Source organism: Salmo trutta, chromosome 3, assembly GCF_901001165.1.
Source record: "Salmo trutta chromosome 3, fSalTru1.1, whole genome shotgun sequence".
Taxonomy (NCBI): Eukaryota; Metazoa; Chordata; class Actinopteri; order Salmoniformes; family Salmonidae; genus Salmo; species Salmo trutta.
In genome coordinates this window covers 64,113,850-64,139,869 of record NC_042959.1, presented here as the reverse complement: position 1 = coordinate 64,139,869, position 26,020 = coordinate 64,113,850, and the positions used below count along the sequence as shown (strand labels likewise).

Sequence of the window (26,020 nt, the reverse complement as noted above, 5' to 3'; positions counted from 1 at the left end):
AAATCAGAAACTTTCTGTCCAAAAATGACGCAGAAAAATTAATCCATGCTTTTGTTACTTCTAGGCTCGACTACTGCAATGCTCTACTTTCCGGCTACCCGGATAAAGCACTAAACAAACTTCAGTTAGTGCTAAATACGGCTGCTAGAATCCTGACTAGAACCAAAAAATTTGATCATATTACTCCAGTGCTAGCCTCCCTACACTGGCTTCCTGTTAAGGCAAGGGCTGATTTCAAGGTTTTACTGCTAACCTACAAAGCATTACATGGGCTTGCTCCTACCTATCTTTCCGATTTGGTCCTGCCGTACATACCTACACGTACGCTACGGTCACAAGACGCAGGCCTCCTAATTGTCCCTAGAATTTCTAAGCAAACGGCTGGAGGTAGGGCTTTCTCCTATAGAGCTCCATTTTTATGGAATGGTCTGCCTACCCATGTGAGAGACGCAGACTCAGTCTCAACCTTTAAGTCTTTACTGAAGACTTATCTCTTCAGTAGGTCCTATGATTAAGTATAGTCTGGCCCAGGAGTGTGAAGGTGAACGGAAAGGCTGGAGCAACGAACCGCCCTTGCTGTCTCTGCCTTGTCGGTTCCCCTCTTCCCACTGTGATTCTCTGCCTCTAACCCTTTTACAGGGGCTGAGTCACTGACTTACTGGTGTTCTTCCATGCCGTCCATGGGAGGGGTGCGTCACTTGAGTAGGTTGAGCCACTGACGTGGTCTTCCTGTCTGGGTTGGCGCCCCCCCCTTGGGTTGTGCCGTGGCGGAGATCTTTGTGGGCTATACTCGGCCTTGTCTTCGGACGGTAAGTTGGTGGTTGTAGATATCCCTCTAGTGGTGTGGGGGCTGTGCTTTGGCAAAGTGGGTGGGGTTATATCCTGCCTGTTTGGCCCTGTCCGGGGGTATCATCGGATGGGGCCACAGTGTCTTCTGATCCCTCCTGTCTCAGCCTCCAGTATTTATGCTGCAGTAGTTTATGTGTCGGGGGGCTAGGGTCAGTCTGTTACATCTGGAATATTCTCTTGTCTTATCCGGTGTCCTGTGTGAATGTAAATATGCTCTCTCTAATTCTCTCTTTCTCTCTTTCTTTCTTTCTCTCGGAGGACCTGAGCCCTAGGACCATGCCTCAGGACTACCTGGCATGATGACTCCTTGCTGTCCCCAGTCCACCTGGCCATGCTGCTGCTCCAGTTTCAACTGTTCTGCCTGCGGCTACGGAACCCTGACCTGTTCACCGGACGTGCTTGTTGCACCCTCGACAATTACTATGATTATTATTATTTGACCATGCTGGTCATTTACGAACATTTTAACATCTTGACCATGTTCTGTTATAATATCCACCCGGCACAGCCAGAAGAGGACTGGCCACCCCTCTTAGCCTGGTTCCTCTCTAGGTTTCTTCCTAGGTTTTTGGCCTTTCTCAGGAGTTTTTCCTAGGGAGTTTTTCCCAGCCACCGTGCTTCTTTCACATGCATTGCTTGCTGTTTGGGGTTTTAGGCTGGGTTTCTGTACAGCACTTTGAGATTTCAGCTGATGTACGAAGGGCTATATAAATAAATTTGATTTGATTTACAAAGGGAAGCACAGCCGCGAGCTGCCCAGGGACACGAGCCTACCAGACGAGCTAAATCACTTCTATGCTCGCTTTGAGGCAAGCAACACTGAGGCATGCATGAGAGCGTCAGCTGTTCCGGACGACTGTGTGATCACGCTCTCCGTAGCCGACGTGAGTAAGACCTTTAAACAGGTCAACATACACAAGGCTGCGGGGCCAGACAGATTACCAGGACGTGTGCTCCGGGCATGTGCTGACCAACTGACAGGTGTCTTCACTGATATTTTCAACATGTCCCTGATTGAGTCTGTAATACCAACATGTTTCAAGCAGACCACCATAGTCCCTGTGCCCAAGAACACAAAGGCAATCTGCCTAAATGACTACACACCCGTAGCACTCACGTCCGTAGCCATGAAGTGCTTTGAAAGGTTGGTAATGGCTCACATCAACACCATTATCCCAGAAACCCTAAACCCACTCCAATTTGCATACCGCCCAAACAGATCCATAGATGATGCAATCTCTATTGCACTCCACACTGCCATTTCCCACCTGGACAAAAGGAACACTTATGTGAGAATGCTATTCATTGACTACAGCCCAGCGTTCAACACCATAGTACCCTCAAAGCTCATCACTAAGCTAAGGATCCTGGGACTAAACACCTCCCTCTCCAACTGGATCCTGGACTTCCTGACGGGCCACCCCCAGGTGGTGAGGGTAGGTAGCAACACATCTGCCATGCTGATCCTCAACACTGGAGCTCCCCAGGGGTGCGTGCTCAGTCCCCTCCTGCACTCCCTGTTCACCCACGACTACGTGGCCAGGCACGACTCCAACACCATCATTAAGTTTGCAGATGACACAACAGTGGTAGGCCTGATCACCGACAACGACGAGACAGCCTATAGGGAGGAGGTCAGAGACCTGGCCAGGTGGTGCCAGAATAACAACCTATCCCTCAACGTAACCAAGACAAAGGAGATGATTGTGGACTACAGGAAAAGGAGGACCGAGCACGCCCCCATTCTCATCGACGGGGCTGTAGTGGAGCATGTTGAGATCTTCAAGTTCCTTGGTGTCCACATCAACAACAAACTAGAATGGTCCAAACACACCAAGACAGTCGTGAAGAGGGCATGACAAAGCATATTCCCCCTCAGGAAACTAAACTGATTTGACATTGGTCCTGAGATCCTCAAAAAGTTCTACAGCTGCAACATCGAGAGCATCCTGACTGGTTGCATCACTGCCTGTTACGGCAATTGCTCGGCCTCTGACCGCAAGGCACTACAGAGGGTAGTGTGTACGGCACAGTACATCACTGGGGCTAAGCTGCCTGCCGTCTAGGACCTCAACACCAGGCGATGTCAGAGGAAGGCCCTAAAAATTGTCAAAGACCCCAGCCACCCCAGTCATAGACTGTTCGCTGTACTACCGCATGGCAAGCGGTACCGGAGTGCTAAGTCTAGGACAAAAAGGCTTCTCAAATGTTTTTACCCCCAAGCCATAAGACTCCTGAACAGGTAATCAAATGGCTACCCGGACTCGCTACTTTTATAGCCTCGCTACTGTATATAGCCTGTCTTTTTACTGTTGTTTTATTTCTTTACCTACCTATTGTTCACCTAATACATTTTTTGCACTATTGGTTAGAGCCTGTATGTAAGCATTTCACTGTAAGGTCTACACCTGTTGTATTCGGCGCACGTGACAAATAAACTTTGATTTGATTTCACACGCTCAACACAAGTATTTGTGTTGCTAAAAGAGAGAGAGAGAGCGACACAGAGAGAGCCACACAGAGAGAGACACACAGAGAGAGAGAGAGAGAGAGAGAGAGAGAGAGAGAGAGAGAGAGAGAGAGAGAGAGAGAGAGAGAGAGAGAGAGAGAGAGAGAGAGAGAGAGAGAGAGAGACGCAGAGAGAGACGCAGAGAGAGACGCAGAGAGAGACGCAGAGAGAGAGAGAGACTCAGAGAGAGAGAGACACTCAGAGACAGCCATAGTTGTGACTTTTCCTGTGTCCTTGAGTGACATATTGCATGTGTAATTGGAGTGTAATGAACTTAAAGGGAATATAATATAATTGACTATTAGCATTTAAATGAATGAGGGAACAATCTTGCATATGTTCATAACTGCAATAGCTTTATTTTTCTTAAAAAATTAATGAAATTATAAAAAGTTGACATTATTCAACATTTAACAAGGTAAAAACAAACACATAAATATTTGAGTGTGAATGTTTGGTTTATATTTCTCACCCTGCACTAAATAATAATAAATATGATGTTCTGGGCATATGCCCAGTTTAATTTCCATGTTTTACAGTGCAGTTCAGGGTATGACAGAATCACTCAAAATGTTTCAGAGGATCAAGGAGTGGTGTTGGTTTGGGCCATTTAGTTGGTGTTGGTGAAGGCCTGGTAGAGGGCAGTAAGCTGGGCCTTCAGGTCCTGGGCATAGGGGTCCAGCTTGTCCTTGAGGTCCTCAGCATAGGGGGCTAGGCTCTGCTGCACCATCTGAGCTCTGGTGGTCAGCTGGCTCTGGAGGTTCTCTGCCAGGGGGGCCACACTCTTCTGGAAGTCCTGCAGGCGCAGGTCCACTTTCTGCTTCAGCTCATCTGTGTAGGGACCCAGCTGGGACTGCATCTCCTTCACACTCTGCTCCAGACTCCCCTTCAGCTCCTCACTCTTCTGGAGCAGGGTGGCCCTCAGGGCCTCGGAGTCCAGGGACTCTGCGTAAGGGGCCAGATCCTGTTTCAGCTGCTCCACTCTCTGCTGGACTTGTGTCTTGATCTCCTCCGCGTAGGGCTCCAGTTTCCCCTTGACGCTGCCCAGGTCCTGCTCCAGACGCTCTCTCAGCACCTCAGCTTCCTGGGTAATCTTGGTCATCAGGTCCTTGGCTGCAGGAGGAAGCTGCTCCTGAAGGGAGATGGCATATTGGCTGGCCACATCAGCGCTCTCTGTGATACGGTCACTGCAGGAGAGGAGAGGGGTCAGGTCAGGATTCTAGTTTTATTTATTTATTATATTTTTATTTAACTTTACTTACTGTAACTAGGCAAGTCAGTTAAGAACAAATTCTTATTTACAATGACGGCCTACCCCGGACAAACCCTCCCCTAACCTGGACAACACTGGGCCAATTGTGCACCGCCCTATGCGACTCCCGATCACAGCCGGTTGTGATACAGCCCAGGATCGAACCCAGGTCTGTAGTGATGCCTCTAGCACTGCAATGCAGTGCCTTATACCGCTGCACCACTCGGGTGACTAGTACTCTGAGGGCTTCCACTACAGACATTACAAACATGTTATGACAATAGATCACAGGTCAAATGACTTACTTGACATCCTGTCCCAGCTGAGACTTCCTGATCATCTGGACGGTGTCGTCGGCAGTTTTTGTTGCCTTGGCGACATAGTCCCAGAAGGCATCTGTCAGCTGCTCCAACTGTGGCTTGGGCTCATCAGCATAGAATAGGTTAGCATGGCAACCTGTTGGAGTGTGGAAGTAGAGTTAGTTCTTGTGAAACTGCTAGTTTAACCTGACCTACTTTATGACCTTACACTGTTCAAGGAGCTTGAATTAGACCAAGTTTAAAATAATAATGATTCTAATAATCTTGTTGCATTCAAAGGTTTCAAATAAAAAAAATTACAGAGTAGTTATGGTTGTGGTAACATTAGATGTTACTTACCAGAGAGTATAGCAATTGCAAGCACCACCAACACCTTCATATTTGCGTTTCTCACTGAAACAGAAACATCATTAATCAATTACACTTCAAATACATTTGAATCTTAGAACCCTAAAATCACAGTTTCTCAACACCTTGTTTTGAATCTCAGCATTGGCCTCACCTGTTTTTTTCCTGGTGTATCTCTGTGTATTCAGTCTGTCTGTGTGTCTATCAGACCAGTGCCATGCTGTATATATAGTCGAAACCAGAGCTGTAGCTGAAAGCCCAAAGTCCAGGAGTTACTGCCATGTCACCTCTCTTCCTGCTTCTACTACAACTCCTTGCTGGCTGTCATCACATGACTGTTCGCTTACTATATCGACATGCACATACACATGCACACGCACACACAAATCACAATGACAATACATTATTTTGTTATGTTCATATTCACTCTCTGAGCCTGACAGACTGAACATAGACAGACCAGACTTGATTAACCTTGCTTTGATTGAACTTCAATATGTTTCTTTTGGGAATCTCCCCCACCACCACCATGGTCCTTTTATTGGTTATATTCTAATTAGACAACTGTGCATGGACCTTGACCCTTCTACTGAAAGTCTCATTCTAGAGAAGACTTACAGTCAGGGATGCAACTTTCACTGGGGACATGTCCCCCCCACATTCTGAAATTGCATTTTTGTTGCCCACAGTTTTATCATTGGAGTGTGATACAAAACGAGGCAACTGCGTGCTTTAGGACCATGCGGACGTCTCCGAGCGGTTGGGTAGTCTGTTTGGAATGTTTATCGGACAAGATAAAAAATATATAAATCATTTCCAAAATATGGCCCCCCCCCCACTTCGAAAACCAAAGATGCGCCCCTGCTTACGGTAATACTAATGGGTAAAGGTATTTCACTGCTGATGGCCGGCAGATAACCTTAAACATGTCCACACCAAAGACACTTTGTAATCAGGTCAAGCAATGAGACCACAACCACATATAATACTACCTAGATTCTACGGATGCTGGCATTAGTACATTTGACTTTTCAATTTGGACATGATTTCATTCTATGGGGGTACCACAGGGTTCAATTCTCGGGCCGACTCTTTTCTCTGTATATATCAATGATGTCGCTCTTGCTGCGGGTGATTCCCTGATCCACCTCTACGCAGACGACACCATTCTGTATACTTCTGGCCCTTCTTTGGACACTGTGTTAACTAACCTCCAAACAAGCTTCAATGCCATACAACACTCCTTCCGTGGCCTCCAATTGCTCTTAAACGCTAGTAAAACCAAATGCATACTTTTCAACCGATCACTGCCCGCACCCGCCCACCCGACTAGCATCACTACCCTGGACAGTTCTGACCTAGAATATGTGGACAACTACAAATACCTAGGTGTCTGGCTAGACTGTAAACTCTCCTTCCAGAGTCATATTAAACATCTCCAAACCAAAATCAAATCTAGAATTGGCTTTCTATTTCGCAACAAATTTACCCTAGTAAAACTGACTATCCTACCGATCCTCGACTTCAGCGATGTCATCTACAAAATAGCTTCCAATACTCTACTCAGCAAACTGGATGCAGTCTATCACAGTGCCATCTGTTTTGTTACCAACGCCCCTTATACCACCCACCACTGCGACCTGTATGCTCTAGTCAGCTGGCCCTCGCTACATATTCGTCGCCAGACCCACTGGCTCCAGGTCATCTATAAGTCTATGCTAGGTAAAGCTCTGCCTTATCTCAGCTCACTGGTCATGATAACAACACCCACCCGTAGCACGCGCTCCAGCCGGTATATCTCACTGGTCATCCCCAAAGCCAACACCTATGTGGCCGCCTTTCCTTCCAGTTCTCTGCTGCCAATGACTGGAACGAATTGCAAAAATCGCTGAAGCGGGAGACTTATATTTCCCTCACTAACTTTAAACATCAGCTATCTGAGCAGCTTACCGATCGCTGCAGCTGTATATAGTCCATCTGTAAATAGCCCACCCAATCTACCTACCTCATCCCCATATTGCTTTTATTTACTTCTCTGCTCTTTTGCACACCAGTATCTCTACTTGCACATCATCTGCTCATTTATCACTTCAGTGTTAATCTGCTAAATTGTAATTACTTCGCTACTATGGCCTATTTACTGCCTTACCTCCTCACGCCATTTGCACACACTGTATATAAACTTTCTTTTTTTCTATTGTGTTGTTGACTGTACGGTTGTTTATTCCATGTGTAACTCTGTGTTGTTGTTTGTGTCGCACTGCTTTGCTTTATCTTGGCCGGGTCACAGTTGTAAACGAAAACTTTTTCGCAACTAGCCTACCAGGTTAAATAAAGGTGAAATAAAAAAATACATTTTTTTTTTAAAAATATAGACATCCTGGCGTTTGTTCAGCCATCAACGGTGGCATCCCAACGGTTGTGTCACCTCAACTGCCAACGCAAACCTATAGCGCAGTGTCAACCTTCACACATATTAGTCATCACTGGGGTCAGAGGTTATTTGAGGTGTTGAATGTTACATAGGGAATAGTAGATTCCAGGCAACTCCCTCTCCTTATGCTACTCTCTATAGAGTGGCACTGTGATGGTTTGTAATAAGGCACAGTGGGCAGATATGAGGTTTAGAACTTAACTCCTGACTTCACAGCTCCAGATTACCAGGATGTGACATCATGAATAACTCAAGTGATGTAGAATGAGTGCTGTGAAGATTCTCAATCTGGCCATTCTCTGGGTAGACTGATCCACCTTTTTGACATGGTAATGTTGTTCCCAGACACTTCTTTGCGCAATAACCTGGGGGCAAGGTTATGACAAGGTAAACTACCAGTATAGCACAGTAACCCACTATCCATTTAAACAGAATAACTACAGTATGACAAAAGGGGAGCTTTACTTAGAAAAATTAAAGTGTACTGTAACATTTAATTGATTCCAAATAAATTCCTAGACACCATACCTTATCTACTAGCTATTGTGAAATCACATCTAATGAATGGACTGGGCCCATGCGACCCCTAACCCTAGACCCTATCACAGTGTGCATGGGCCGGGGTCAAATGAACTTTGGTCAGACAACTGACACATGGAAGTGCTGAACACATGACCTCACAGTGAAACTGAAAACTATATCATAGAATATATTCTGGGAGTCAATGCCAGCTGGCTGGACATCAAACTTAAACTGACTATAAATCAATACCCTATCTGATCAGACTGATATATCATGAAGTTTGGAAGGAAGGTGTTGTCTGGACAAAGTGCTATTTATGTCTGAGAAATGGCTGTGATTGGCTCAGAGAATGGCTGATTCGATCTGAGACTTTCTGTGCCATCAAGGAAAAATCCATGAAACTGACCTGGTGTGAACCAGATACTCACTATCAACATTGTAGAGTTGTAGCATCATCTATAAAGACAAATATACATTATGGTTGAGAGAAAGAAACAGGCTAGTGTATGTAAAAGTGCATAAGCCTCAATACAACACATCTACCCTCAGATGATATTAACAGTAACAGACCTGTATAACGGCAAAGACAACAAGTGTCCTGCTGCACATGTATCACTACTGCATATCATTGAAAAACTATAGACAAGATGTGTTTATCAGCATGCAGTCCCAGGAGATTGGTCTTCACTGAGTATCTCTGACCACTATTTTATGTCCCAAACTGTGTTTGTGACACTTTACCCAGAGGTGATGATAATGCAGTGCTCTCCTGTGCATTCTTGGTCCAGGGGTTCATTGGGACAGGTCCAGGGTGAGTTGTCAGGACAGAACTGGGCTAGGTCAGGTAGACAGGTGCTGAGTGGTGCACTGCTGACAGCGAGGCACTGGCTCTTGGACTTTGTGTTCCTTACTGCCCTGCTCACTGTATATACAGGCCAGGACACGGCTGAAACTAGTCACTGCAGACTGGACTCAGAGATACACCAACACACTCATACACAAAGACGGTAAACTGGATTCTACAAGTCCATGATATTATTTGATAGGATTCTATATTGGTTTTTATCTGGTGGATTACAATGTTTTAAGTGATTGTTGCTTTATTTCACAGAATCTGATTGAGAGTCATGAAGGTCATTGTGGTCCTCGCTCTGGCTGTATTCACTGGTGAGTGGGATACAAGAATATTTCAGATTATAAGTGAAATTTATAGAGCTGAAGTACAGCAACATAATACATCCCATCAATCTACCAAATTAATTTTAAGTCAATAGTCAATAATAACAACCATAGCAGAGGGAGTATAATTTTCTAGATACCTTAATGCCGCCAACAGGCTGCCATGCATAACTAGTTGTTTCACCACAACAAACTCTTCTGCTACACCCCAACAGGCTGCCACGCTAACCTGTTCTACGCTGATGAGCCTAAGCCACAGCTGGAGCAGCTTACAGATGCCTTCTGGGACTACGTCACCAAGGCAACGCAAACGGCCGACGACACCGTCCAGATGATCAGGAAGTCTCAGCTGGGACAGGATGTCAAGTAAGTAATGTGATCTGTGATGTAGTTGTCATAACGTGTGGAATGTCTATAGTCGAATCGCTCATATTACTAGGATGGGGACCTGAACTGACCCCCCTCTCCTCTCCTCTTCTGCAGTGACCGTATCACAGAGAGTGCTGATGTGGCCAGCCAATACGCCATCTCCCTGCAGGAGCAGCTTCCCCCTGCAGCCAAGGACCTGATGACCAAGATTACCCAGGAAGCTGAGGTGCTGAGAGAGCATCTGGAGCAGGACCTGGGCAGCGTCAAGGGGAAACTGGAGCCCTACGCGGAGGAGATCAAGACACAAGTCCAGCAGAGAGTGGAGCAGCTGAAATAGGATCTGGCCCCTTACGCAGAGTCCCTGGACTCCGAGGCCCTGAGGGCCACCCTGCTCCAGAAGAGTGAGGAGCTGAAGGGGAGTCTGGAGCAGAGTGTGAAGGAGATGCAGTCCCAGCTGGGTCCCTACACAGATGAGCTGAAGCAGAAAGTGGACCTGCGCCTGCAGGACTTCCAGAAGAGTGTGGCCCCCCTGGCCGAGAACCTCCAGAGCCAGCTGACCACCAGAGCTCAGATGGTGCAGCAGAGCCTAGCCCCCTATGCTGAGGACCTGAAGGACAAGCTGGACCCCTACGCCCAGGACCTGAAGGCCCAGCTTACTGCCCTCTACCAGGCCTTCACCAACACCAACTAAATCACAAACACTTTCCTCCAACGGACTACTCTTGCCCTTTTGAAGACTGTATTCTCCCTTCAAAGCCTTAGAACATGCCACCATTGCCAATAGAATGAGGGAGAGTTTACAAAGATGAACTTGGTAATGCAGATGAGGTCCATTCTGTATTTTGTATGAACTGAATTGGCTCTGATGAGTCAATGACATCTTTGTATTTTGTTTGTTTGTTATCTGAAGGTTGGTCATTGACTGTGCCATATTGGTGTTGTATTCTTAATTTATAGAAATAAAAAGCAAAACTAAACATTACTTAAATGTATTGTGTCTGATGTATCATGTCTACGATGCTAATTTAAATAATTTAAGCTGCTTCCCCAAAGTATAATGTGGTGATAAGGGTATGAGGTGGAAAGTCATATTAGGACATACAAATAATACATTGTCCAATAAGACTGGTTGCATGTAGATTTTTGTCATTTAGCAGACACTCTTATCCAGAGCAACTTACAGTTGTGAATGCATACATTTCATGCATTTTTTTTTTTTGTACTGGCCCCCCATGGGAATCAAACCCACAACCCTGGCATTGCACACACCATGCTCTACCAACTGAGCCACAGGGAAGACTGTATGCCACTGATCCAGTCATCTCTACTCAAAATACGCATATGCCCCTGCTGGTTAAAAAGAGGTACAAGTATAGCCTCAGATACCAGAAATAAATGTGTATCACAGCATAAACAAATCTTGAAGATGTTTAAATATTACATTTACCTTTTAGTCATTTAGCAGACGCTCTTATCCAGAGCGATTTACAATTAGTGCATTCATCTTAAGATAGCTAGGTGGGACAATCACATATCTCAGTCATAGTAAGTACATTTCTTCTCATTAAAGAAGCTAAATATCTTACTCAAAGGGAGAGTAAAAGCTATTAGGATTATAGACTGCAGTGTTTGTCTTCAAAGTGGAAGCCATAATTACAACCTCTGTGTTGTAAAAATTGTGTTGTTTGCTCTATAACCTGTTAGTTCATATGCCTTGACACCGTGATATACAATATAGGCCTAAGGCCGAGACAATAGAACACACAATGGCAGAATAAATTCAACCACACCTTTGTTTCATCACAAAACCGGAGAGCCACATATGTCCGGTGTAGTCCACAAAACATATTACCTTAAATAAACAGTTACATGACCTACAGCATGGTCAATCAAGTTAATATTTCGGACATTTTCGAACTACTGAACAACTATTGATTTAGAACAGCGGAGAGTTACTGCAGGTCCCAGAGAAAACAGGAACTGCCTCCACTATTCCAGCACCACTTCAACATTTCAACATCATCAAATCACCTATGCTTACAGTTTTTTCCAATTGCTAACACACTAAAATGACATGTACAGCACAATTATTTAAACTGACACACAGAGAGCAAAACCTCTTCTCAAGTCTCCAAAAGTCTAAACACATTTTCTGCTTTACACACATTTTGCAATTCAAAATGGCACTTTTTAAATCCACTGCACACGGTTCTCTGCATAAGACACAACAATCTGACATAAAGTCACGTTTGCCATTTCAAAACACTGCCATTCAAAATGACACTACATGAGATAATTGGCCAATACATGTGCCACCTGGCCAAACACCTCAATGGTTAATTGTTACCACTTCAATCAGGAAGTAAGCACTATGAAAAGACCACAGGTGAGCACCTTTTGTTTTACAACAACAATGGAAGCTGTTGCAGAGAGAGGAAGAGGAAGAGTGAGGGTGAGAATGAGAGGGGGAGGAAGAGTGAGAGGTAGGGGTAGAGCTGGTAGAGGTAGAGCTGGTAGAGGAGTTCATGGCCAAAGAAGACAACAACTTTCAAATGAAATCAGAGCCACCTTAGTTGATCATATCATCAACCATGGGCTGACAATGCGAGAGGCTGGACAGAATGTGCAGCCCAACTTGAGCTGTTTTACTGTCGCCTGTGTCATCCGGACATTTAGACTGGAGTACAGGTATGTAACCAAAATGTATTTCACACTATGTAGTACACCCCATGTCATATTGTATCAGTTGGGTGACACCTGTTTACTTCATGAATGGCTGATGTCATACACTAACTGCACAAATTTCCTGTAGAATTTACTCTACTGTGGGGGAAATATCTTTAGGCTGCATTGTCCAAGCCCTATATTTTTGTTTTTTTGTTTTTCTAAAGGACTGAGAGACACAACCATGGTGGAGGAAGGGGCCAAATGTTCACCGGGTTACAGGAAGCTGCCATTGTAAACTTGGTTTTGGAAAATAATGAAATCAGATTACGAGAAATTCAAAGCCACATCATCCAAGACAACACCATATTCAACAACATTCAACGAGTCAGTCTGTCCACATTGGCTCGCATTCTCAAGCGAAACCAAATCAGAATGAAACAACTTTATAAGGTGCCGTTTGAGAGAAACTCTCAAAGAAACAAAGAGGTCAGACGAGCATATGTGGATGTAAGTACAATATTGACTGCAGTACACTACACGCAACATTGTTTCCCAGTGTACTGGATAACACCATATTGACTGCTTTTGTTCTTTGTTTTCAGGGAGTACTGGAAATGGATGCTCATGCAATCCCACGAGTTCATCTTTATAGATGAGGCTGGGTTCAACCTAGCAAAGACCAGAAGAAGGGGGAGAAACGTCATTGGCCACAGAGCCTTTATAGATGTTCCTGGCCAACGTGGTGGGAACATCACAATGTGCACTGCCATCTCCAATACGCATGGTGTCCTCCACCGTCATGCCAACCTTGGACCATACAACACAGCCCATATTCTCACATTTCTGGACAGACTCCACAACATTCTCATACCACCAGAGTGTATGAATGATGCAGACCATCAAAGAACCCGGTACTTTGTAGTATGGGACAACGTGAGCTTTCATCGTGCAGCCCCAGCCCTTCTTCCCTCGATGTCTGGCAAGGGAAGATAATGCCTGTGATGTGGATGAGGCGTTGTGGCCAGACCCAGCTGTGTGGCAAGATGCTGCCTAATAATAACAAAATCACACAAAAATAATCAATGGAAATCCAATTTATCAACCCATGGAGGTCTGTATTTGGAGTCACACTCAAAATTAAAGTGGAAAACCACACTACAGGCTGATCCAACTTTGATGTAATGTCCTTAAAGAAGTCAAAATGAGGCTCAGTAGTGTGTGGCCTCCACGTGCCTGTATGAGGTGGCGGATGGTCTCCTGAAGGATCTCCTCCCAGACCTGGACTAAAGCATCCGCCAACTCCTGGACAGTCTGTGGTGCAACGTGGCGTTGGTGGATGGAACGAGACATGATGTCCCAGATGTGCTCAATTGGATTCAGGTCTGGGGAACGGGCGGGCCAGTCCATAGCATCAATGCCTTCCTCTTGCAGGAACTGCTGACACACTCCAGCCACATGAGGTCTAGCATTGTCTTGCATTAGGAGGAACCCAGGGCCAACCGCACCAGCATATGGTCTCACAAGGGGTCTGAGGATCTCATCTCGGTACCTAATGGCAGTCAGGCTACCTCTGGCGAGCACATGGAGGGCTGTGCATCCCCCCAAAGAAATGCCACCCCACACCATGACTGACCCACCGCCAAACCGGTCATGCTGGAGGATGTTGCAGGCAGCAGAACGTTCTCCACGGCGTCTCCAGACTCTGTCACGTCTGTCACATGTGCTCAGTATGAACCTGCTTTCATCTGTGAAGAGCACAGGGCGCCAGTGGCGAATTTACCAATCTTGGTGTTCTCTGGCAAATGCCAAACGGCCTGCACGGTGTTGGGCTGTAAGCACAACCCCCACCTGTGGACGTCGGGCCCTCATACCACCCTCATGGAGTCTGTTTCTGACCGTTTGAGCAGACACATGCACATTTGTGGCCTGCTGGAGGTCATTTTGCAGGGCTCTGGCAGTGCTCCTCCTTGCACAAAGGCGGAGGTAGCAGTCCTGCTGCTGGGTTGTTGCCCTCCTACGGCCTCCTCCACATCTCCTGATGTACTGGCCTGTCTCCTGGTAGCGCCTCCATGCTCTGGACACTATGCTGACAGACAAAGCAAACCTTCTTGCCACTGCTCGCATTGATGTGCCATCCTGGATGAGCTGCACTACCTGAGCCACTTGTGTGGGTTGTAGACTCCGTCTCATGCTACCACTAGAGTGAAAGCACCGCCAGCATTCAAAAGTGACCAAAACATCAGCCAGGAAGCATAGGAACTGAGAAGTGGTCTGTGGTCCCCACCTGCAGAACCACTCCTTTATTGGGGGTGTCTTGCTAATTGCCTGTAATTTCCACCTGTTGTCTATTCCATTTGCACAACAGCATTTGAAATTTATTGTCAATCAGTGTTGCTTCCTAAGTGGACAGTTTGATTTCACAGAAGTGTGATTGACTTGGAGTTACATTGTGTTGTTTAAGTGTTCCCTTTATTTTTTTGAGCAGTGTATATATTTTTTCTACACATTTTGTCTGCAATTTTCTTTTTCAGTTCACTGTTTTTTTGTGAGCATATTTTTGTTCAGTCCAATGTAAATATATATGTTGTGCATATGTTGCACTGACTTGTTTGGTGAAAAATAAAAAATAAAATGTTTCAACAGCATGTGTGTATCTGCAAATATTTCTGTGCATCTGAAGAATTTTTTACAATTTGAACTATTTTAGTATTATGGTAAAGCATAGTAAAGATGAGAGTGCTTTTCATTATGCCCAACAGTGTGTAGTTTGTTAGATAAAAATCTGGTAATATGAATGAAGTGTGTGCCATTTCGTGCAAACGTTTGATTTTGATAATGCTATATGTAGTTTTGGTTGCAGTGCCTCATTTTGCAGGATATATGAGGTATTTTGCAGTTTGGGTGTGTGGTTTTGTGAATTGTGTTAAGTATTTTGATAAAACCAGCCTAGTTTGCAAAATTGTGTTTTAGCAATTGGGAAAAACTGTAATCTAATACAGTTACAACTAAAAGATTCTCGGAACAATTTAGTCCAATCAACGTAAGCTAAATATCATGTGGCTGTCCATGGTACTGATTTCTGTGTGTGTAGAAAAAACATGCTGACTCACCCTACTTGAAGAGAAGCACCAATGTCATCCTCCTCTCTTTCATGTTGACGAAACAGTCTATGACTGTCATACAGTACACGCTTTTCGTTTTTATTGTCCTAGGCTACTGGGCTAAAATGCTTGCTCGCTAGCCTAACTTCCTTTCATGGGCAACGATTAGCCAGTTAGTTAACATTAGCCTACTACATCTCCTGAGTGGTGCAGCTGTCATCTCCTGAGTGGCACAGCGGTCTAAGGCAATGTAAGAGGCGTCACTACAGTCCCTGGTTCGATTCCAGGCTGTATCACATCCGGCCATGATTGGGAGTCCCATAGGGCGGTGCACAATTGGCCCAGTGTCATCCGGGTTTGGCCGGGGTAGGCCGTCATTGTAAATAAGTATTTCTTCTTAACTGACTTGACTAGTTAAATGAAGGTTAAAAAAAATGTCAAAAAATAAAAACATCTACTGTAGCTATATATTGAACTTCCATCCTGGCCAGGGGCACAATGTATGAATTAACGTTTGGATCCAAATCCCTATCTCCATCCATGGCTAATTTTGGATAAGGCCACCGGAGGACAACAATACAACGAGATGCAACAATTCAAGTTTTTTGTTTATTTTGATGTGATGTGGTTGGTGTGAATCCAAATCCAAACTGGCTTCAATAAACACTTTTTTTTGGTGCACCAGGACCATTCACAGTTGAGTTCACTCAGTTTAGCTCAAAATATATAAATTATTGTATATGTTATATTCTTTTTTATTGGTACATTTTGGGGGGAAGCCTGGCTTCCCTTGGCATCCATGAATACACCCTACTGGCAATAACTTGCTTTCTCCTTCAACATAGTTTTAGAATGAATTCCATCTAGTGGCAGTTCATTGTCAATTCAGGGAATTATAAAGCCCTGTGCAATGATGGTGATTTACTGACCTCTTCACAGAAATCAGAAAATAACCGCATATACAATGACCTGACAAACAGTCATGTACAGCTCTCTCTACCTCACCCCCCCTCCCTCTCTCCCTATCTCTCTGAATTACTTGTAAAAACAACACAGTCCTGTAACACTATCTGAAATCCTATCACACCCCACAATCCCAAACCCCCTCCAGAGGTGTGTATGGAGCATGTTCAGAGCTGTCTCTGCATGTCTGATGATGTACCTGTATCACCCATCCTCCCCCTCTCACCCCCCGGCTCTGCCAGGGCTCTCCCATGCTGCCTCACCCAGAGGTAAACAAAATTCCTTGGCTCTGCCCCAAACTGCCACTAGCACCAGTAACCGTTAATCCTGCTGGGTTAGCCATGTACTTCCTTTGTTCAACATCATTACACTATCAACCTAATATAAATGACCTGTCAAATGCGTTCTACTGGCCGAACTGTTAACCCTCCAAACACTGTTAGACAAGCATATTATTTGTTTACTGTTACCTGCATTGGGTAGCAGAACGTATGTCCATAAAACAACTCTGTGAGAACAGGGAACATGACAACTCAACATAAACCAAAAGTGGATGTTGATTTAGATCTTTGCCTGGTAGTAAGACTGTAAAACAAATATCTGAGATCTGCCTTATGCCACAGGGGTTCTGTAATGATAGACTAAATAAAGGGCCCGCATCTAAGCCTATAATGAACTGGCAAAAGGTCAATAGATAAGAAGAAGAGACAAGAGACAAGTACGGAAATAGTCCTTACAGTGTTCCTTATGTTCCTTGGAGCAGCATTTTTACATAGTGAACTGTGTTTGATTTATGGTCCTTGTTGTTTGCTAGTGAACAGACACTGTATTTCTATGTAAAAAGGACATTGGAGGTGAGGTCAACCTATTGTTCGGTGCAAGTTGCCACCAGTCAGCTACGTAAGCAAAATCAGTGAGTCAGAAGCAGATGACTGACCACACACACACGGAGAATAGAATCAAACCTAGTTTCAAAACTCGGCCCAGCTGAGCGTCCTTTGGCCCAGGCACAGCCAGTTGTGGTGACATCACAGACTCATGTGAAGTTAGAGGTGAGAGGTCTCACTCTGACCAGAGGTGACCAACTAACCACAGACCACAGTCCTCCAGCTCCCGTCACACCACTCCTGACTCCAAGATGAGCTGGCTGGGGTTATGAGAGTTCACTGCTAACCGACAACCTCTCACACACTGCCCTGGTAGACGCATATTACCACATCACCCATCCTTACAATGAGAGGGAACAAAGAAGTATATATTTTTAGGACAAGAGGAAGAGTCTTCTGTTACAAAACTCTGTAGAAGTCTGTCGGTATGTCTGTCTACAGCTACTTATACCGTACCATCATTCTTCTTATTCTCTCTCTCACTTCCCTCTCATTCTCTCTCCCTGTTTCTATGACCCCAATGTTCATGCCTTGAAAGCCATTACAAAAGCTCTACTGCACTACTTTTCATAACAGCTGTGCTGCTATCCCTGTCCCTTGTGGTCCCAGCTTTAGTAGGACATGTCTATCTGTCCCAGCAGGGAGAGCAGCAGTGGGTAGGGTATTGAGTTCAGCTCAGGCTGAGACATTTAAATAAAAAGAGTGAACCAAATTACAATCAAATCAAATTGTATTTGTCACATGCTTCATAAACAACAGGTGTAGTCTAACAGTGAAATGTGAAAAAAATAGAAAACATTCTAGAAAAATAATAACACAAGGAATAAATACACAATGAGTAACGATGTGCAAGGGTAGCAGGTAATTAAGGTAGATATGTACATATAGGTAGGGATGAAGTTAGTCAACAGGACAGATAATAAACAGTAGCAGCAGTGTATGTGATGAGTCAAAAGAGTTTAATGCAGATAACCTGGGTAGCTATTTGGTTAACTATTTAACTATTTAGCAGAGAGAACAGTCTATGACTTGGGTGGCTGAAGTCTTCGACAATTTCTAGGGCCTTCCTCTGACACTGCCTGGTATAGAGGTCCTGGATGGCAGGGAGATCGGCCCCAATGATATACTGGGGCGTCCGCACTACCCTCTGTATCGCCTTGGGGTCAGATGCCAAGCAGTTGCCATATCAAGCGGTGATGAAGCCAGTCAATATGCTCTCAATGGTGCAGCTGTACAACGTTTTGAGGATCTGAGGGCCCATGCCAAATCTTTTCAGCCTTGTGAGGGGGGAAAGGCTTTCTTTACAAATGTCTTGGTGTGTGTGGACCATGATAATTCCTTAGTAATGTGGACACCGAGGAACTAGAAGCTCTCGACCCGCTCCAATACGGCTCCATCGATGTGGATGGGGGCATGCTCGGCCTTCCATTTCCTGTAGCCCACGCTCAGCTACTTTGTCTTTCTGACATTGAGGAAGAGGTTGTTGTCCTGGCACCACACTGCCAGGTCACTGACCTCCTCCCTACAGGCTGTCTTATTGTCGTCGGTGATCAGGCTGTTGTGTCGTCTGCAAACTTAATGATGGTGTTGGAGTCTTGCGTGGCAATGCAGTCATGGGTGAACAGGGAGAACAGGAGGGGACTAAGCCTGCACTCCTGAGGGGCCCCCGTGTTGAGGGTCAGCATGGCAGATGTGATGTTGCCTACACTCACCACCTGGCGACGGCCCATCAGGAAGTCCAGGATCCAGATGAAGTTACAATAGAGATTCTGTCTTCTGTGGATCTCTTGGGGCGGTATGAGAATTGGAGTGGGTCCAGGGTGTCTGGGATTACAGTGTTGATGTGAGCCATGACCAGCCTTTCAAAGCATTTCATGGCTTACAGAAGTGAGTGCTACTGGGAAATAGTCAGACAGGTTACCTTGGCATTCTTGGGCATAGTGACTTTGGTGGTCCTGTGTGGCTCAGTTGGTAGAGCATGGTGTTTGCAATGCCAGGGTTGTGGGTTTGATTCCCACGGGGGACCAGTATGGAAGAAAAAAAACGTATGAAATGTATGCATTCACTACTGTAAGTCGCTCTGGATAAGAGCGTCTGCTAAATGACTAAAATGTAAATGTAAATTAAACGTGTAGGTATTAGATAATGGGTCAGAGAGAGATTACAAATGTCAGTGAAGATACTTGCCAGCTGTTCAGCGCATATTTTGAGTACATGTCCTGGTAATTCGTCTGACCCTTGTAAATGTTAACCGGTTTAAAAGGTCTTACTCACATTGGCTACGAGAGCGAGATCACACAGTAGTCCAGAACAGCTGGTGCTCTCATGCATGGTTCAGCGTTGCTTGCCTCGAAGCAGGCATAGAAGGAATTTAGCTGGTCTGGTAAGCTCGAGTCACTGGGCAGCTCGTGACTGGGTTTTCCTTTGTATCCAACAATCTTAGGAACCTGTAGGAACAACTATAAAAACCCAATTCAATGCTGTTCGCACATTAAATGTGGGAGAAAAATAACTAATAACAGAGGCCGGTCAGATATCACAAAAGGATTTGTGTGACAACAGATTGTGAAGATGTTTGAATTCAATTACTTCAGTAATCCTCTGACTGTGTGCTGAACAGGACTGGACTTGACATGCTGCTGAATGCCCACTTTTCCCATGTGACACACCCATACTGTGACATAGAGTAGAGGAAGCATGTGTAGTTCTATGCATCAAACTGAGAGACATTGTAAACACCTGATTGGTCATTTGATTTTATTTCGATTTTTTATCCAGTCAAGTAATGTGTAAACTAAGATGGTAAAATTGTTTTTAAAAATGTGTCCTCAAACTGCTTGTAGTCAGAAGAGAGCACATGCACTGCAGTGGCTGTACATCTCAAGATATGCTAGCTGGCTAGATAAATACACTACCGTTCAAAGGTTTGGGGTCACTTAGAAATGTCCATGTTTTTTTCCATTAAAATAACATCAAATTGATCAGAAATACAGTGTAGACATTGCTAATGTTCCAATTGACTATTGTAGCTGGAAACGGCAGATTTTTCATGGAATATCTACATAGGCGTACAGAGGCCCATTATCGGCAACCATCACTCCTGTGTTCCAATGGCATGTTGTGTTAGCTAATCCAAGTTTATCATTTTAAACGCTGTGTACAACGCTGTGTACTACTCCCTTCACAGAACAGCGCAAACTGACTCTAACCAGAGTAGAAAGAGGAGTGGGAGGCCACGGTGCACAACTGAGCGAGAGGACAAGCACATTAGAGTGTCTAGTTTGAGAAACAGACGCCTCACAAGTCCTCAACTGGCAGCTTCATAAAATACAGTGGCTTGTGAAAGTATTCACCCCCTTGACATTTTTCCTATTTTGTTGCCTTACAACCTGGAATTAAAATGGACTTTTAGGGTGGTTGTATCATTTGATATACACAACATGCCTACCACTTTCAAGTTGCAAAATATTATTTATTGCGAAACAAACAAGAAATAAGACAAAATAAATGAAAACTGGAGCGTGCAGACACTGGACAACTCTGCTTAGAAGGCCAGCATTCCGGAGTCGCCTCTTCACTGTTGATGTTCAGACTGGTGTTTTGCGGGTACTATTTAATGAAGCTGCCAGTTGAGAACTTGTGAGATGTCTGTTTCTCCACCAAGACACTCTAATGTACTTGTCCTCTTGCTCAGTTGTGCACCGGGGCCTCCCACTCCTCTTTCTACTCTGGTTAGTGCCAGTTTGTACGAGATCTTCAGTTTCTTGGCAATTTCTCGCATGGAATAGCCTTCATTTCAAAAGAAAGTCTTTGTTTCTGGACATTTTGAACCTGTAATCGACTAGTCTAAAGAAGGCCAGTTGTATTGCTTCTTTAATAAGAAAAACAGTTTTCAGAAGTGCTAACATAATTGCAAAAGGGTTTTCTAATGATCAATTAGCCTTTTAAAATGATAAACTTGGATTAGCTAACACAACATGCCATTGGAACACAGGAGTGATGGTTGCTGATAATGGGCCTCTGTACGCCTATGTAGATATTCCATAAAAACGGTGCCCTTTCCAGCTTCAATAGTCATTTAGAACATTAACAATGTCTACACTGTATTTCAGATCAATTTGATGTTATTTTAATGGACAAAATATTAGCTTTTCTTTCAAAAACAAGGACATTTCTAAGTGACCCCAAACTTTTGAACGTTAGTGTACATATCCATTCCGACCAATCAGTGAAGAGATAGAAGTTCACTCCTGGAGTTTATCTCATACTATCAGGCTCTGAACAAACCAATCAATTCCAGTTTGTGTTTCTTGGGAGAAGGCTTCTTGTGATTACCACACAGAGAGGAATGTCTAGTATTGACAGCAGAGGTAGCGTGCCTGCTGGACCATTCTCGGTAAAGGCCATCGGTACTGCTGGAATCTGTAGTGGTGCTGATAACAAGGCCTATATATGGCCAGCATTGCACATATATAGACTTTCATTTCCTGAGTATAACAATGACTCATCAGAAGATTACTCATTATGAAAGCTCTGTTGTTGTATCACTGGGGCTTTCCAGAACTCATTACAAGACCCAAGATGTTAACTTTCACCATACAACACCATCACACTTTTACTCAAGTAGCATTTTACTGGCTGACTCACTTATACTTGAGTGTCACGTCTACTCCCGCTCCCCCTCTCTGGCGCTCGACATTGCCGGTCTACTAACCACGGGTCCTGGCAACCCTTCATTACGCACACCTGGCAACCCTCATTATGCACACCTATGCCCCATCATGAGGCACAGCTGGACTCCATCACTCCCCTGATTACTTCCCCTTTATCGAGTACTCCTTTGTTATCCCACACCAGGCAATATTGTTTATGTTTCCATGTTAGATGCTTCTCTTGTATCGTTCCATGTTATTCGTCATTAAACTCACTAACTGCACTTGCTTTCTGACTACCTGTGTCTATGTTACAGAATATTGCCTCGGCGAACAAGGAGACCTACTTCGTCAACACCACGGTCACCTGGCGCAACTGGGGACGGCGATAGATGAGGTCTTCCGCGTTCTTCAACGTCTAGATCTTCCCCAAGGGGTGACACCCCCAACGAGCGAAGGATCCTCTGCCATGAATCGACCCAGTGAGCCAGCACCCCAGCCCATTCAACAGCCTGCCTAGGTCAGTGATGCCCGTTTGTCCCTTTCAGACAAATATGACAGGACTCCATCCAAATGTCATGTCATGTCTTCCTCCTCCAGTGCTCTCTCATCAAACGGGAGCCCCCACCACCAAGAGGTCCAAAGTTGCCACGGTTATTTCCCTGTTGACCGGCGGGCGTGGGAGAGAGGAGAGGAGGAGCTGTGTTCCTATGGGAGGTTCATGGCACTGTTCAGAGGAGTTTGATCATCCACCGGAGGACAGAGAGGTGGGTGAGTGCCTACTCCAACTATGGCAGGAGAACCAGACTGCTGCGGAGTACGCCCTCATCTTTTGTACGGTGGCAGCATCCAGCGGGTGGAATGAGCCGACACTCCGCACCTTAGTCAGAAGAGGATTGCGTGAGGAGGGCCAGACAGAGCTGGCATGCCGAGACAACACCCTCTCATTGGAAGCACTCATCACGATGGCCATCCATCTGGATAACCTCCTTCGGGAGCGTTGGCACTCCCATTGCCTCTCTCTCTTCTTCATTGACTGATCTGAGTCAGAGTCTGAACCCAAAGAGCTAGGGGCCACACGCCTCCCTGCGTCTGGAGACAGCTGAGGCTCTGTCCCTATTGTCCCTATTGTGGCCAGGAGGGACACCAGCTTACACAGTGTCCGCTACGTTCTAACCCAAGAGTCACTAGATCAAAGAGACGGTCCAGTGATCATCCGTCTCCTGGGGTAGGTGTGAGTATTCCATCTTCACTCTCCACCAAAACCTTTTTAGTACTAATTTCACTAGCTGGCTGTCCCTCATGTTTTGTTTCCACAGCTCTATGTGGACTCTGGTGCCGCTGGGATTTTTATTGACCAGGCCCTTGCCACCTCTCTGAACATAATGTCATACCCTCTCTCCTCTCAGTTTCCAGTTCAAGCGCTGGATAACCTACCACTTGGATCTGGCACAGTCACACACATCACAGCACCACTCACCATCACTGTGGGACCCCTGCACCAGGAAAGCCTCCCCTTCCTCATCATCCAGGCATCCGTATACAGTCGTCCTCGGCCTCCCTGGCCAAGGATGGTGGCTACGGCCTGGGCACCTGGATGCCGGAAGACCTGCTTTCCTTTACACTGTGGTTCCACGTCAGTTGAGAGTCCTGTGGTTGCCCTCCAGGCCGACATCCCGGAGGTTTACCAGGATCTCCGGGAGGTTTTCTCTAAGACTCGCGCCACCTGTCTCCCTCCTCATTGCCCCTGGGACTGTGCCATCGACCTGCTAACAGACTCTGCGCCTCCATCCAGGAAGCTCTCCTACAGGGCTTCATTCCCCCATCCACCTCCCCTGCATCAGCTGGTTTCTTCTTCGTGGCCAAGAAGCAGGGGGGTCTTCGTCCGTGTATTGAGGACAGAGGTCTCAATGCCATCAACATCAAGCACCGCTACCCCCTCCCGTTGGTGACGGCCGCCACTGAACAGCTCCGTGGGGCCCAGTTATTTTTTACCAAGCTGGACCTGCGGAGTGCCTACAATTTGATCTACATCCGGGAGGGGGATGAATGGAAGACGGACTTCAGCACAGTGTCTGGGCACTACGAGTACTTGGTGATGCCTTATGGTTTAGCCAATTCTCCGTCGGTGTTCCAGGCATTCGTGAACGAGGTGTTTCGGGACATCCTTGGGCGCCAGGTGGTTGTGTATATCGATGACATCCTGAACTACTCGGCCACCTTGGAGGAGTATACCGCCCACGTCAGGGTAGTCCTGGGATGCCTCCTGGAAAACCATCTGTACGTCAAAGCGGAGAAGTGCCAGTTCCATTGGGTCTCCTTTTTGGAATATAGGAACAGCCCGCAGGGAGTGGTTCTGGAGGAAAGGAAAGTAGATGCGGTCAGGTCATGGCCAGTCCCAAATACCATAAAGGGACTACAACAGTTTTTTGGTTTGCCAACTTTTACCACCGCTTCATCAGGAACTTCAGTGCCATCGCCTCTCCTCTCACCTCTCTCCTCAAAGGTGGTCCCCGTAAGTTGGTGTGGAATCCTACGGCTGATGAGGCCTTCCGCCTGTTGAAGGGGCATTTCACCTCTACCCCATTGCTGAAACACCCAAACCATATGCTGCCCGTCGTGGTGGAGGTGGACTCCTCAGAAGTGGGCGTGTGGGCCGTCCTGTCACAACATCAAGGTAATCCACAAAAACTGTATCCATGAGCATACTACTCTAAAACACTTTCCCCTGCATAGAGGAACTATGACGTCGGTGATCGGGAGCTCCTGGTGGTGAAGTTGGCAGTGGAGACACTGGCTGGAGGGCGCCACAAACCAAAGTTATTTGGGCCCTTGTCACGCCCTGACCTGAGAGAGCCTTTTTATGTCTCTATTTAGGTTGGTCAGGGTGTGATTTGGGTGGGCATTCTATGTCCTTTTTTCTATGCTTTGTATTTCTTTGTTTTGGCCTGGTATGGCTCTCAATCAGGGACAGCTGTACATCGTTGTCGCTGATTGGGAGTCATACTTAGGCAGCCTGTTTTCCTTTGGGGTTTGTGGGTAGTTAATTTCTGTTTAGTGTGTTAGGATACCTGACAGGACTGTTTGGCTGTCATTTGTTTTTTCTTTGTGAAGTGCCTTTTTCATCCAAAATAAAAGATGAACAAATTCCACGCTGCACCTTGGTCCTCTTCTTCCAAAGACAGCCGTTACAGAACTACCCACCTACAACGGACCAAGCAGCATGGTAAGGAGGAGCAGAGGGTTCAGGACTCCTGGACTTGGGAAGAGATACTGGACGGAAAGGGACCCTGGAGACAGGCTGGAGAATACCGCCGCCTGCCGGAGGAGATAGAGGCAGCGAAGGCAGAACGGCGTTTCTGGGAGGATCAGCTGGCACGGCAAGAGGAGGAGAGGCAGCCCCAAGATTTTTTTGGGGGGGGGGCACACGGGAAGGTCGGCGGTGCCGAGGATGGAACCAGAGCCAGTCGGGGTGAAGTTAGAGGGGAGAGAAGCAGAGACAGTGAAGGAGTTGATGGGGAGATTGGAGGAGAGAGATAGGAGAGAGCTGCTGTGTTGGTGCATGAGGCACGACATTCGCCCTACGGAGCGTGTCCTCGAATTCATGTCACCTGAGTCAGCTCTCCATACTCGTCTTGAGGTGCGTGCTAGCTGTCTGGTGAAGACTGTTCCAGCCCCACGCACCAGGCCTCCTGTCCACCTCCCCAGCCCTGCACGTCTTGTGCCTGCGCCCAGAGCCAAGCCTCCTGCATGTCTCCCCAGCCTGGTGAGTCCTGTGCCTGCTCCCAGAGCCAGGCCTCCTGCAAGTCTCCCCAGCCTGGTGCGTCCTGTGCCTGCTCCCAGAGCCAGGCCTCCTGCATATCTCCCCAGCCTGGTGGATCCTGTGCCTGCTCCCAGAGCCAGGCCTCCTGCATGTCTCCCCAGCCTGGTGCGTCCTGTGCCTGATCCCAGAGCCAGGCCTCCTGCAT

The 26,020-nt window shown here is 46.1% G+C and overlaps 1 protein-coding gene and 1 pseudogene across 1 annotated transcript; one reads left to right on the top strand and one right to left on the bottom strand.

Annotated features, from left to right (window-relative positions):
* Positions 1-3,693: 3,693 nt before the first annotated feature.
* LOC115183193 (apolipoprotein A-IV) lies at positions 3,694-5,532 on the bottom strand. Its single transcript, XM_029744535.1, has 4 exons — positions 5,433-5,532; positions 5,270-5,323; positions 4,916-5,066; positions 3,694-4,545 (listed from the first exon to the last, which is right to left on the bottom strand). The coding sequence occupies exons 2-4, from the start codon at positions 5,307-5,309 to the stop codon at positions 3,969-3,971; spliced, it is 768 nt and encodes a 255-aa protein (XP_029600395.1). The 5' UTR covers positions 5,310-5,323; positions 5,433-5,532; the 3' UTR covers positions 3,694-3,968.
* A 3,813-nt stretch (positions 5,533-9,345) lies between these two features.
* On the top strand, positions 9,346-10,762 carry LOC115183186 (apolipoprotein A-IV-like; annotated as a pseudogene).
* The last annotated feature ends 15,258 nt before the right edge of the window (positions 10,763-26,020 follow it).

What these genes read in the sequence shown, in the direction of transcription:
- LOC115183193 (XM_029744535.1), bottom strand. Translation starts at nt 5,309, where the DNA reads ATGAAGGTGTTGGTGGTGCTTGCAATTGCTATACTCTCTG. An exon ending in TGCAATTGCTATACTCTCTG is followed by an intron (nt 5,067 to 5,269) that starts GTAAGTAACATC and finishes ACACTCCAACAG; the next exon opens with GTTGCCATGCTAACCTATTC. An exon ending in CAGCTGGGACAGGATGTCAA is followed by an intron (nt 4,546 to 4,915) that starts GTAAGTCATTTG and finishes CCTCTCCTGCAG; the next exon opens with TGACCGTATCACAGAGAGCG.